At 45.7% G+C, this 14,065-nt stretch overlaps 1 protein-coding gene and 1 non-coding gene across 2 annotated transcripts in view; one reads left to right on the forward strand and one right to left on the reverse strand.

Moving 5' to 3' along the window:
- The window catches only part of FRMPD1 (FERM and PDZ domain containing 1), a 64,502-nt gene that overhangs the window by 46,863 nt on the left and 3,574 nt on the right, over positions 1-14,065 (forward strand). The window contains exons 9-14 of the mRNA XM_038769889.1: positions 583-719; positions 2,668-2,794; positions 6,480-6,575; positions 7,711-7,893; positions 10,564-10,711; positions 12,770-13,615. Of these exons, the coding sequence (XP_038625817.1) occupies positions 583-719; positions 2,668-2,794; positions 6,480-6,575; positions 7,711-7,893; positions 10,564-10,711; positions 12,770-13,615 (1,537 nt within the window). The remainder of the gene's footprint in view (positions 1-582; positions 720-2,667; positions 2,795-6,479; positions 6,576-7,710; positions 7,894-10,563; positions 10,712-12,769; positions 13,616-14,065) is intronic.
- LOC119948584 lies at positions 4,871-5,008 on the reverse strand. The gene has a single exon (XR_005456970.1). It is a non-coding gene; the product is annotated as a small nucleolar RNA SNORA7 (small nucleolar RNA).

The following is a 14,065-nucleotide window of genomic DNA, read 5'->3' on the forward strand; positions in this document are numbered from 1 at the left end:
GAGGAGCGGAGTGTGTGGGCTGGGCTGGAGAAGGAGAGAAGGGAGGTAAGGTAGGAGGGGGCAAGGTGATGGAAAGCTTCGATCTGATTACATTTTCCACTTTTCCCCAAAACCTTAGCAAACCGTAGCAGATTTGTCTTAGCAAAAGTTCTGACTCAGGTTCTCGTAAAGGTTTACCAAAACAGATTCCGACCAAGTCCAATAAAGGGAACGGATATTTCTGGTCCCTCTTCTCCTCAGCGGGTGCTTACCGAACAAAGTCAGAGGCAAGTTAGATTAGATTTAGAACCGGGTCATAGGACGGGATCCTAAATGTACATATCTATTCTATTTATTTTATTTTGTTAGTATGTTTGGTTTTGTTCTCTGTCTCCCCCTTGTAGACTGTGAGCCCACTGTTGGGTAGGGACTGTCTCTATATGTTGCCAACTTGTACTTCCCAAGCGCTTAGTACAGTGCTCTGCACACAGTAAGCGCTCAATAAATACGATTGATTGATTGATTGCTGCCTTTCAAGCTTTGGGATTGAACAGCTCACTCTGATAGGGCATTTCTATGTTCTGATTATTTTCTTCATTTCAGAGCTGCAGTGATGTCCTTCAGGAAAGGTTTGCCGTTGAAATGAAATGCAGTTCCGCTTTGCGTCTAGCGGCGTTGCACATTCAAGAGCGGATTTATGCTTGCGCCCAGCCCCAAAAGATATCTTTAAAATATATAGAGTAAGTCCAATTCGGTCTTCCTCTGAACGTGGTGACCCGATTCCCCTGGCCCCGTGAAGAAGCCGTGCGTTTCACACAGCGGGCCAACCATAGGCTTCTTCCCTCCCCTCAAGAATAACGCTCACCCCACGCGGGCAGGGCTGAGGTAGTGTGAGTCGGACTTGAGTCAGACTGGATTAAGAAGCTCACCCCCCACTTCCATCCCCTTCTCCCACACATACACAGCCACACCAAAACCGCTTGGGTTTGGGATCAGGGGGAGGCCTCAGTGCCATGACTAGGATGCTGTCTTGCCTATGCTCCCTAGGCAGCTGGGCCAATGACTCCCAGGAGCAACCACGTATGCCAGCCACAACTGCCAGCTGTGTACTGAGAACCACTTTTGGTTCAGAGCAGGGGTGCCATTCAAATGCTGCACTCCAGAGTCAGGCGCCGGGGTGGGAGTAGGCCAGGTTTGACCAGGCCCCAGATTTTCTGACCCTCGTAGGACTCTAAACCCCAAACTCCAACAGTGCAACTTGGGGAGAGGCCACTGAACTACTGCACAGCCCCAAAAGGGAGCATGGCCAAACTACATAATAACAATAATGAATAATTATGGTATTTTGTTAAGCGCTTACTATGTGCCAGGCACCATACTAAGCGCCGGGGTGAAAACAAGCAACTCGGGTTGGACACCATCCTTGTCCCATGCGGGGCTCATAGTCTCAATCTCCATCTTCCAGATGAGGTAACTCAGGCCCAGAGAAGTGAAGTGACTTGTCCAAGGTCACACAGAAGACAAGCAGCAGAGCCAGGATTAGAACCCATGACCTTCTGACTCCCAGGCTCTGTCCATGCTGCTACATGTGTACACCACTTGAAAGCCACACCGCCAAAACACCTGCCGCTGATTTCCATCAGCCGTTTTCAGGCAGGCACCAAGTTATTTTTGTAAATTTACTGGGGCATCGAGGTATTACATCTCACTCCCAACTTGGGTAATGTGTTGTAATGAAGAATAAAAAATGTAGCACTCAGATTTCCCTCTTCTCTGTCTTATCGGTGAGTTTTCCAAGCCTCTCAAAAATCCCAGGACGGAAGAGTTCCCTCAACTAACCTACCTATGTGCCTAGATCTGCACATCCGCAATGGCACCTGTTTGCCTAAGGCATTTGGATATTTCCATGAGCCAGATAATAATAATAATAATGTTGGTATTTAAGCGCTTACTATGTGCCAAGCACTGTTCTAAGCGCTGGGGTAGATACAAGGTAATCAGGTTGTCCCACGCGGGGCTCACAGTCTTCATCCCCGTTTTACAGATGAGGGAACTGAGGCCCAGAGAAGTTAAGTGACTTGCCCAAGGTCATTCAACTGACAAGTGGCAGAGCCGGGATTAGAACCCATGACCTCTGGCTTCCCAGCCTGTGCTCTTTCCACTGAGCCACGCTGCTTCTCATTTAGCTACTGAAATGCACGGGGAATACTGCGTGCTTTATAAAAATTCCTTTGTCCTCACCATGTCTCAGTGATGTGGGAGATCATACCTATTGTTATTTTCTTTTCACTGATAGAGAATTGAGGCCCAAACGAATCAGAAAATTGTCCAATGTCACAGGGTGAGTCAGAGGTGGACCCAGTCATGGGACTCACGTCTGTTATTCTTGGCTGTATCCATACTGAACCTCAGGTTGGAGATTTGTGTGCCTATAGCCAATAAATGTTCCCAGCACACAGAGTAAATGGATTGACCAACAGAAAAAACTGCATAAGTACTTAATTCCTGAATAGCTGCTGATAATTACTATGGTGTTTCATATAAGTGTGTCCTCCACTGGAAAAAGAGTCCCATAATTACAGACCCACGGGAATAATAAGTACAAAGATTACTGAATATAATTATATTCTTCGTCCGAGTAAAGTGCACTTTAAAATGAATTTGGTCATCTTCTATGTCTTGCGGCAGAAAGGACTGGGGAATAGAGAACTTTATATCTCCAACTTTACTCCGAAATATGAGAGGCAAAGACATCAAAAAAGCTATTAGCTTCCACATGAAGAGGAACCAAAGCTTGCTGGAGCCAAGACAAAAGGTAAAGTGTATCCACTAAATCTGGCACTGGGTTCTGTGTAAGCACCCTGAGCTGATGAGTTCTGTCATTAGTTTTGCCTCAGTCTCCACTGAGAGCTACTGTTCTTTAAAATAGTTTTCCTCCTGCAGTAATCTCACCCCTCCACGAACCCCAACCCACGCCTCTTCTGCTGAAGGCCTAGCAGAGGTATTCCCTGCTCTCCTACTTGGCGCTTTCCTTTCATGGCATGTGTGCTACCAAAGAGAAACGAGCAGCTCTTCTGTTAAGCGTGTCGTCCTCGTCCTAGGCTGAAGCCAGAAGACTCCCTTTCGAGCAAACGGAGGCTCTCTTTTGTCAAGGTTTTGCTCTCCCTGCTTCTACCAGGGAGAAGCAGCGTGGCTCAGTGGAAAGAGCACGGGCTTTGGAGTCACGGGTCACGGGTTCAAATCCTGGCTCCGCCAATTGTCAGCTGTGTGACTTTGGGCCAGTCACTTCACTTCTCTGGGCCTCAGTGACCTCATCTGTAAAATGGGACAACCCCCGTGGGACAACCTGATCACCTTGTAACCTCCCCAGCTCTTAGAACAGTGCTTTACAGATAGTAAGCGCTTAATAAATGCCATCATTATTATTATTATTACCAACTCAGATTCGTAGAGTGGGTTCTCTGCAGTCAGGTATTTTTTTTAATGGCATTTATTAAGCGCTTACTATGTGCAAAGCACTGTTCTAACCTGTATGCCCCCAAAAGAAGAGGCCTTACGGCCTAGCATTCGCTTGCCTTTGGCCACCTTTGGCTTGACATCCCTGGAAGTCGAGTCACAGTTCCAGGGAATCCACTTCAGCCCAAAGTCACGCTGTGGTTATTCAAGCCCATCTGGCCCCAGCAATGCAGAGGACTTTGGGAGGTTAGTTTGATTCTAGCACCAAGAGAAACTGCCTGAGCATAAGCCCCTTGCAAACAGATTGGAATCCCAAAATGAAATGATAGTAGGGAGCTGGGTGGGTGGGGAGATCTGGACTAAATCTGAGTTCCCAAACGTGGATATTTATTTTCAGAAAAGGAAACTGTGAAATATACAGACTGCAGTTAGAAGAAGTTGAAAAGGGCAGCTAAAAAAAAAAACATTAAAAAGTCTTCTTAGCAGCCCAGGTAAAATGTAAACCACAGAACAACAACAGTGGAAAGGGTGACCAAACAGAAACCCCGAATGGCAGCGCAAAAGAGTTAACCGGCGGGGAAATGTTATCCTCTCGAAATCACCAAGCTCATCCGAATGAGAACAGGAAAATCCATGAAGAGTGGCAGATCGGGAGCAAACGGGAAATTAGTTGGGCCAAAAAAGGAGTTTAAAGAGAGTCTTTCAAGGGGCTTCAAAGCCAATAACAAAAGATTTTTCAAACGTATCCAAAGTTGGAATCCAAGGAATCAGAGGGGCTCTTGATGATCTTGGGTCACAAGGTACAGTGAGGGATGAAAAGGAGATCGTCAAGCTAGTCAATTAATATTTTAGTTCAGTCTTTACTGAATAAGATATTAGATTCCCACGCTCAAATTGTTTATTGAAGAGGACAGTCAGAGGAACTGGATCAAACTGAGGTGATGTGACCGCTCAGGATGTCTTAGTACAGTGCTCTGCACACAGTAAGCGCTCAATAAATACGATTGATGATGATGATGATGAAGTAAAGAGATCACTGAGACCACTTGAGAGTTCTGAAGGAACTTGGAGGTGAAATTACAGAGCTCTTGGTACAAGTGTGTAAATCTCTCAGAAGACAATTAGATTGCCGCTGTACCTCCCCTCCCTAACAATGGTTCAGTCCAGAGGTGATGCTAAGAATTGTGGACTAGTAAGTCTCACTTCTTGTGTCGTCTTATGCCGTCGAGTCGTTTCCCACCCATAGCGACACCACGGACACATCTCTCCCAGAACGCCCCCCTCTCCATCTGCAGTCGTTCTGGTAGTGGATCCAGAGAGTTTTCTTGGTAAAAATCCGGAAGTGGTTTACCATTGCCTCCTTCCGTGCAGTCAACTTGAGTCTCCACCCTCGACTCTCTCCCTTGCCGCTGCTGCCCAGCACGGGTGAGTTTTGACTCGTAGCAGATTGCCTTCCACTCGCTAGCCACTGGCCAAGATAGGAATGGAATGGGCAGGCCTCTGCTTGACTTTCCCACCTGTAGCCGAGGCTGGTAGAGGACTGGAAACTCTCCGGGTGTGATCCTGAGAGGGGTAAGTCTCACTTCTATACCTAGAAAATTAGTAGAATTGATTATTAAGTTTAGGTTCGGTGCACATTGGAAAAAAAGCACCTGTGCAGGAAAGACTACATTGTTTCTGTCAATCCACCTATCACTGAATTTAGTGAAGGCTTTCCGTGTACTTGGGAGAGTACAATATAATAGCATTAGTAGACATGGTCCCTAAGGCATAGAGCCCAGCCCTGGGAGACAGAAGGACCTGGGTTCCAATCCCGACTCTGCTACTTGTCTGCTGTGTGACCTTGGGCAAGTCAGTTAATATCTCTGTGCCTCAGTTACCTCATCTGTAAAATGAGGGTTAAGACTGTGAGCCCCATGTGGGACAGGGACTGTGTCCAACCTGACTACCTTGTATCTATCCCAGCGCTTAGAACAGTGTTTGACACATAGTAAGCACCTAACAAATACCATTTTTATTATTATTAAGGAGTTTACAGTCTAGAGGGGGAGGCAGATATTAAAATAGATTATGAGCCTGTACCTGAATGCTGTGGGGCTGAGGGTGGGGTGAATGAAGAGTACAGATGCAAGTGTGAGGGTGACGCAGAAGGGAGAGGGAGTAGGGAAAATGAGGGCCTAGTTGGGGAAAGGGCTTCTTGGAGGAGATGTGATAAAGGGAAATCATGCCTCACTTTACTAGAGTTCTTTGACAAGATCAATATGTATATGGATAGAGAGAAACCAGTAAGAGTAATAAAGTTAGAATTTTTTAATTTTATAATCAGTCATTCATTCAATCGTATTTATTGAGCGCTTACTGTATGCAGAGAAGGGGACTAGACTGTGCTGGGGAGGTTACAAGGTGATCAGGTTGTCCCACGGGGGGCTCACAGTTTTAATCCCCATTTTACAGATGAGGTAACTGAGGCACCTCAGAGAAGTTAAGTGGCTTGCCCGAGGTCACACAGCAGACAAGTGGCAGAGCAGGGATTAGAACCCACGTCCTCTGGCTCCCGAGCCCGGGCTCTTTCCACTAAGCCACGCTGCTTCTCAAACGTGCAGTGGCCATCTGGAGACCATCTATTTCGGGTGCCATCTTCATAATGTCCCAAGCGGCAAGTATGCGGGTGGGGTCACGGAGCATTTGACTGCCTCTCTTGGTGGGATCCCCTTTTATCCCAGAGCCCAGGGACTGCAGCCCCCCTTAGCCTCTTCGGTAATCCAGCCCTACCCCCGACAAAGAGCAGTGCAAAAGAATGAACCTAAATTGACTTGCGTTTGGCTGTGCTGAGCTCTCGTCTTTAGACGTCAAGTTCACCCCGTTGTCTAGTGAAATTGAACCTTGCAGTGTCTCTGCAGTAGACCTCTTTTATGTGCTCTTTCTCCCATACATCCAGCCCTGTTCATTATAAACCATCATAGAGAGCATTTTGAAACACAGTTTGAATTAAGGTGAGTGACTTACTCCATTCTTAATTGTTTTTCTTTTTATTTCAATTCAAGCAACTGATATCTGCGGCACAACTGCGTTTAAATTATCTACAGATCCTTGGAGAGCTCAAAACGTACGGTGGGAAAATCTTTAATGCCACTTTAATGGTATGTATTTGAAAATCCAGGTGCCCACATCGGGGAGCCTGTCACAACATTCTCAACCCTCTTTCTGCGGAAGGGGAGCGTGCCAGAGCGGGAGAGTGGATATAGAGCAGTTGCGGGGTGGGGGATAATAGATCCCTACCACTTAAACCCCCCTTCCTCACCCCCCGCAGATGCCAATCACTACCAGACTCTGTGATATCCAAGGGGAGAAATAGAGGAGTGGGCAAGAGCCTGCTTCTCCCATCACTGTCACTCTTCCGCTGCTGCTTTCCTGTCCGGCTGGGCAGTCGCACACACGGGGGGCACGAGAGGGGAGATGTGTCGCAGACACAAACAGATGAGGCTCATTTACAAAGTGAGATCAACTTGTCTCTTGGTGATGGATTGGATTATACACTAAGGCGTGAGTAAACCTAGATTAGAATTTTGCAGGCATACATTAAAAAAAAAAAACTCTTCTCAATCTCCCTGTCTCCATTCTAATTCCATCAGAGATTCCATTTGGAGCCAAACCATCTTTTTAGGCCAGAGTATCTAATGTGAAGTCCCTGTCGAAGCACGCAAGCATGCACACACACCCTCACGCGCTTCTCCTGTGATAGAAGGGTTGCATTTTCGCTCAGCCCCATAAGGAAAACTCGTTGTAGTTCGCACTCCACATACTCCTCACCCATGAGCCCAGTCAACATTACATCACGCTGTATCCAAACAGACACAGTGACAGAAGAAACCTCCCCAGTTCTGCCATTGCGTCGTATCCAAAAATGCATCGTGAAAGAACGCACACAAGGAATGACCAGTATATGTACACACACACACACACACACACACACACTTGAGAGGGGCCATAGAAATGCAGAGAGATTTTCATAATGGATAGTTTTATGCATAAAATGATGCCTCATATTTTTAGAGAAGAAAATAATTTAGGACGTTTTATAATTGAACGTCAGGGTGCTCCTGTTTTGGATGATCTCTGCGGTATCAATATATTCTTTTCTATATATGTTCTATTGCAATCAGATGCAGATAGAATGTTTTTGACAACTCATTTCATTTTTCTTTCATATCTAAATGAATAATCTGTTCTTATTGGTGAGATAAATTGGGTTCTCATTCATCTCTCCTTACATAGTTACAGGACAGAGAATCATACATTGCCCTTCTGGTTGGAGCCAAATATGGGATCAGCCAGATTATTAATAGTAAACTTAACATTATGTCAACATTGGCCGAATTTGCGAATATCAGCAAAATAGACCTGACCGAAGAGTCTGAGAAAGTGAGCATGGTGAAAGTTTACCTTCAGGATGTCAAGGTAACCAGTGTTTGACAACTCTCTGAATCGAGATTTTTTTTTTAATATGGCTTGCTCGAAATTCACAAAAAGCCCATGGGTAAACCATTACAGGGTTGGCTTTTCAAGAGGAGTAAAGACTAAATATTTGCTGAATCATTACTTCTAGATAACTGATGGACTCCTTGAATGCAAAGGGTCCTTTAAATGTTAAAGTTTGCTATGTTCCTGTAAATACCGTTTTCTATCCGTATTGTGGAACCATTCTGTTGGTACTACTAATACGTTCCCCAAAATGCTGAAAAGCACTAGTCTGGAAAATCTTCCAAGAGAAGTGGTTAGTCAGGACTACGATTTAGGTAAAATGCCTTCATCTTTAGTGCTATAATAGGACTAGTTTTGCTAATTTTTCATTAGCAAAAAAGGGATGTTTGTGTTTTATATATATTATAATAATAATGGCATTTATTAAGCGCTTACTATGTGCACAGCACTGTTCTAAGCACTGGGGTGGTTACAAGGTGATCAGGTTGTCCCACGGGGGGTTCAGTCATAATCCCCATTTTACAGATGGGGTAACTGAGGCACAGAGAATTGAAGTGACTTGCCCAGAGTCACACAGCTGACAAGTGGCGGAGCCGGGATTTGAACCCATGACCTCTGGCTCCAAAGCCCGGGCTCTTCCCACTGAGCCACACTTCTGCTATTCTCTATATTTATAGACTCCAGAGAAAAAGAGAGTTCAGTCCTCTTTATATCAACCCCCGTAATGGACATTCCCACTCAGTGGAAATACATTTCCGGGGATTAAACAATTTTGTACTAATTCAGGACAACTGTGCTCCCCTAATATTCATTGACATGAAATCATTTTCTGTTTTCTGCCAATTCCCAGAACCTTGCTCCAAGCTACATTTAGGATCAGTACAAGAAACATGACAATGCAGTTCCCAGACTGATTTCTATTTCAAACAATTTTAAGTGCCAGTAGACTCCCTGACCGTAGGCAAGACAACCATATCTTCTGAAGAGAACAATTTAAACCTACATAGGTTAAGACTATCATCAAGGTTGATCCAAATTTAAATAGGGGTTTCACTAGGCAGGAAAGATTAAGATTTTTAAAGCCACAAAACATGAGATTCATCCTGGTGTCATTCGCATACCCTGAGTCTACCCGATTTGAGGCCTTCCCACTTCTGTTTACCCCCTAAACTTGTGATCCTGGATGGCTTCAAGGCCGTATATTTTTTTGTCCATTTGTTTTTGGTTTTTTAATGCGCTTACTATGTGTCAAGCGGATGAAGCGGAGAGGGGCATAGTCGTCAACGCCGCTGAGCCGCAATTGTCTCTCAGCCGCCCTCCCCCAGCCAAATAACCATCTACATGTACTCAAACTCGTATTTTCTCGCACTTCCAAGCTGAACTATCAGTCAGTCATTCAGTGGTATTTTATAAGCACGTGCCGAGTGCTGGGAAATACAGCATGTTCCCAAGACACATGTTCCATTCCCTCATGAAGTTTACAATCTAATGGAGGGGAGACAGAAGATAAAAATGACTTACAAATATCAATGGCCAAGAACGCTACTGATAAATCCCCCATCGTTAGGCTGTTAAGACAGAGGTAGACTCCGTGAAACTTTTTTTTCACATTTGTCCAGTGCATCTATGAGCCCATGGTGGGCAGGAATGTGTCTGTTTGTTGTTATATTGTACAGTCCCAAGCACTTAGTACAGTGTTTTGCACACAGTAGGCGCTCAATAAATATGATTGAATGAATGAACATATATATCTATACATAGGTAGATAGATATATATATATAATTCTACATGGTTTGATCTGTACAGTTAGCTATAGGCATTTGGATATTGAATACAAAATTTTAAATGGAGGAAACTATCACTCATTTGTTTATAGTGGACACTAGAAGAATTTAGATCTATTGATGTATCTTGAAATCATTGATAGACATGGATATAATTTATTCTGGGAACCCTAGCTTTATTATTTCTAAATCTTTGTCATAGTAGATAGAGCACGGGAGTCAGAAAGTCATGGGTTCTAATCCCGGCTCCGCCGTTTGTCTGCTGTGTGACCTTGGGCAAGTCACCTCACTACTCTTTGCCTCAGGTGCCTTATCTGTACAATGGGGATTGAGACTGAGCCCCATGTGGAGCAGGGACTGCGTCCGTCCTGATTTGCTTATATTCATTCATTCAATCGTATTTATTGAGCGATTACTGTGTGCAGAGCACTGTACTAAGCACTTGGGAAGTTCAAATCGGCAACAAATGGGTATCCAACCCCAGCACGTAGTACAGTGCCTGCACACAGTAAGCACTTCACAAATACCATCCTTATCATTATTAATTATTATTAGTTGAACCCTGGTGGGATTGCAAGATCCAGGAGTGTATTTCCATGCATTCCCATCCTACTAACTCTCAGCATTTCTGCCATTGCTAGTAACAAGGATTTGACTCATACTGTGGGCAGGGAGTGTCACTGTTTATTGTTGTATTTTCCCAAGCGCTTAGTACAGTGTTCTGCACACAGTAAGCACTCAATAAATACGATTGAATGAATGAATGAAAATGACTCTGTCTCCCTGTGTACTGATGTGTTTAGAGAGATAGAATCTTCTCACCTGTATATAAATATGCACATAAATATTTTATCTTTGAAGCTCCTTACTCTGCTACTGGAATCCAACAGTGCGAAAGACCTCGCCTGCCTTATTGCTGGTTACTACAGGTTGTTTGTACACTCGGCCGCCTCCATATTCATCTGGACTGGGAAAAAGCAACAGACCCATCGAATTTCTGCTGAAGAAGGTAAGAATGTGGATAGTTTTTGAATACCTGTTGTAGTGTAACAGGCCCCAGTCATCTTCATTGGGTGTGGGGAGAACTTGCTCACAGGGTCAATTTGAACTACATTCGGGCCGTGGGATTTTTTTTCCCTCGGATGGTCAAGATACTTTCCACCCTGGGAAGGGTCAGAGCTGTTATCTCTGGTGGCCACCTTCTGAGGAGCCCCAGGCTTTCAAAAGGTCAGCCCCATCTTCTACTTGGACCTGACATTTGGCCTTGCCTATCTGTCACCACTTGCCCCCTTAACTGATGCTGCCACTGTCCCTATCTACCCTTGTCATCGCTGCCTGACGTCTCTCACCGCGTCTACTAACTAGAAGGGCTGTCTGGTTTCCTCAGGGACACAGCAGGGAAAGGAAAGGGGAGAGGATGAGAGGCAAAGAATAAAAGAAAGGATGAAGAGAGGAAAAAACAAAAAGGAGACTGATGAAAAGGCAAATTAGTGGAGGAGCTTTTTCTCCCTGCCAAGCAGCCTTCACTCTCTCAGCAGCCCCGGCAGTGAGAAGATAAAGGTGTAGAAGAAAAACTATAGGGAACGGGAAGTAGTGTTTGTATCTTTGTAACCAACTTCATCATTTGTAATGACACTGTTTTCATTTAATCAACCGATAGTATTGAATGAGGACCTACTGCGTGCAGAGCACTGTTCTAAACATGTGAGAGAGTACAGTAGAGGTAATATCCTTGCCCTCCAAGATTTTATACTCGGGGTAAACAGGCACAGAATAATTTTCAGATAGGAAGAAAAGGAGAATGGGAAAAGGGATAAATGAACGTGTAAGGGCTGAAATGGCAGGTTATATAAATTATTACATCAATTTATGTACATTTAGACTGTGAGCCTCATGTTTAGACCGTGTCCGACCAGATTAATTTGTATCTATCCCAGTGCTTGGAAAAGTGCTTGACTCAGAGTTCGCACTTAACAAATACCAGAATGGTATGTTCGTAAGTGCTCCAGCTGGCTGTGAATGCATAAGTCCAGAGGCGCTAGTTGGGAGGCTATGAGCTGGAGGGAAGAGATGTAATTGAGGAATGCCTTCTGGAGATGGTAGCGTTTCAGAGGGGTTTTCAAGACGGTCCTGGGTCTGGCAGATTTGAATGGGAAGGAGTTTCAAGCAGGTGGAGGGCATGAACAAGGGGCCAGAAGTGGGCGAGGTAAGAACAAGGACAGTAAGAAAGTGGCCTTGGGAGAAGGGTAGAGTAGCGTGTGAAGGAGACAGGTGAATAAGAGGAGAGATTATCTGATGGAGAGTTGAAGCCTGTGGTCAGGAGGTTTTGCTTGACACACTGTTGACCTTAGAGAAAATGATCTTAGTAGAGTGAAGGGGCAGAAGGGGAATTTGTTGTGGGTCAAGAAGAGAGCTGGTGGAGAGGAAATGAGGATAGCACATGTATACAACTCCTTCAAGGAGTTTGGACAGAAATGGGGGAGGGTGATGGAGTGAGAGCAAGAGGATCCTGAGAGACCTTTTCTCAAGTAGGGGGGACTTGAACGATGTCTGAAGGCAGAGGAGGAAAAGAAGCCGATGGAGAGTGGAGGTTGAAGATGACAGCATGGCAGGGGGCGGGGGGGTGGAAGAAAGCGTTCTTAAGAGATGAAAGGGGATGGGTAGATTTTGAGAGTGGATGAGAGAACTCTTCCTGAGAGGCAGCTGAAGGAGGAGTAAGGGGATGCATGAATATGAGGGCATGAGGGAAACAAGGGTGGAACTTGGGGAGGTTCTCATCTGATAGTGCCTTTTTTGCCAATAAAATAGTTGGCAAGGTTGTTGCTGTTATCCCTTCCCCAGGTCTTGAATTCAGTTGGACTGAGGAAAAAAATGAAAAGTTAGGTACAGAGTTGCAGGAGCCTCTCATTTTCCGAGTGACTTAATCTGTAAATCCCTCAAGTACGGGGGCTACGTCTTCTTCTTCCTTCATAACTTTCCGCAGTGCCTGTTTAGCGCTCTGCTTCGTATGTCTCTCGTAACCCTTGGCAGGACGTTTCTCGACAGATACCGTCTGTTTGTGCTTCAGGTTACGAATCAAGAACCTGTAGTGACTCCGAAGAATCATCTGAAGTTGATTCTTCACTAGAGATCCTTTCAGATGGACACTTGGCAAAGTTTGGCCGCATAAAATCTCCCAGCAAAGAAGACAAACAGTGTGCGGTGCTCAGAGGGCAGAGCGAAGACAATTCAAAGTCAGAGGAGGAAAAGAGGGGCCTGATGAACAGTGAGACTAGCGCTGTGACTGACAGCGCATCTGAGGCCTCCGACTCCGCGAACACGGAGAGCAGAGGGTGCAAGACCAGTGGTTCCAGTGATTCGATGGATGCTCTGGAAGAAGATGACTTAGATGCATGCTCCTCCAGCAGACCTGAGTTTTTCCATTTCTACACACCCACTTTTAAAGAGAGACTCGATCAAGACGGTCGCCTCCTTACTGCAGACAGTGGAGAAGAGAAGAGTAGAGTAGAGGCCGATGGTTTCCTTTGCCTCCTCGAGTTATCCCGAGGTGCTAATTCTGGGTCTCCGAAGACCGCGTCTACCAGGTCTCCGAGTGATCCAAAACCCAACAGTTCGAAGAGAGAGCCGAACGGGCTGGCTCTAGACCCCAGATTTTATGATAACAGCAGGATGGAGTACTACAGTCTGTGTTCCAGGGTCTCCCCGGCGAGCCTTTTGAGTCACAGTTCCGAGAGCAGCTCTTCCAGGAACGGGTCTCCTAAATCAGTTCAGGAGGAGAATGTGCGGAGAGCCGATCCAGCCCCGGGGGTGGACTCGCCTGTTCTAAATCTGCCTGTTGGCCTAGAGGACACCAGCTCGGATGATGAATTCTATGATGCCGCTGATAAGCTTACACCTCCTGATGCCCTCTCAGGTAAGCCCGCCCCCTGCCTTGGCGTGAGATGGTTTTGTCATGGCTTATCTTAAAATTGGATTAGACTAGCCTACAAGATGGGGGCTCTATCTGGTGTGTCTTCTCTGCCTGGAGGGGTGGGCGTGCGTGCGTGCGTGCGTGCGTGTGTTTTCTGGTCGCATTTGTTGTCAGAGGTCTTTATGGCTACATAACCCCCTTCCGTGTCCGACTCTACCCCGATACAACCACTTCCGCATCCCACTGCCTACGCCGAAGGTCGTAGATTAATAAGGACCCCCAAGGGAACCCAAAAGGTCATCTGGTGCAGGCTCGTGTCTCTAGACAGGTGAATGGCTAAGCTGACCAAGGTAGATGGTTGTCTTTCACTTTTGCACAGCTCTCCAGGGGTGGAGACATCCTCCCCCACTACCTCTCACGCCTCCCCCGGCCCCAACCACCCTTGATAGACCA

The sequence above is a fragment of the Tachyglossus aculeatus genome, chromosome X4, assembly GCF_015852505.1.
Source record: "Tachyglossus aculeatus isolate mTacAcu1 chromosome X4, mTacAcu1.pri, whole genome shotgun sequence".
Classification (NCBI taxonomy): Eukaryota; Metazoa; Chordata; class Mammalia; order Monotremata; family Tachyglossidae; genus Tachyglossus; species Tachyglossus aculeatus.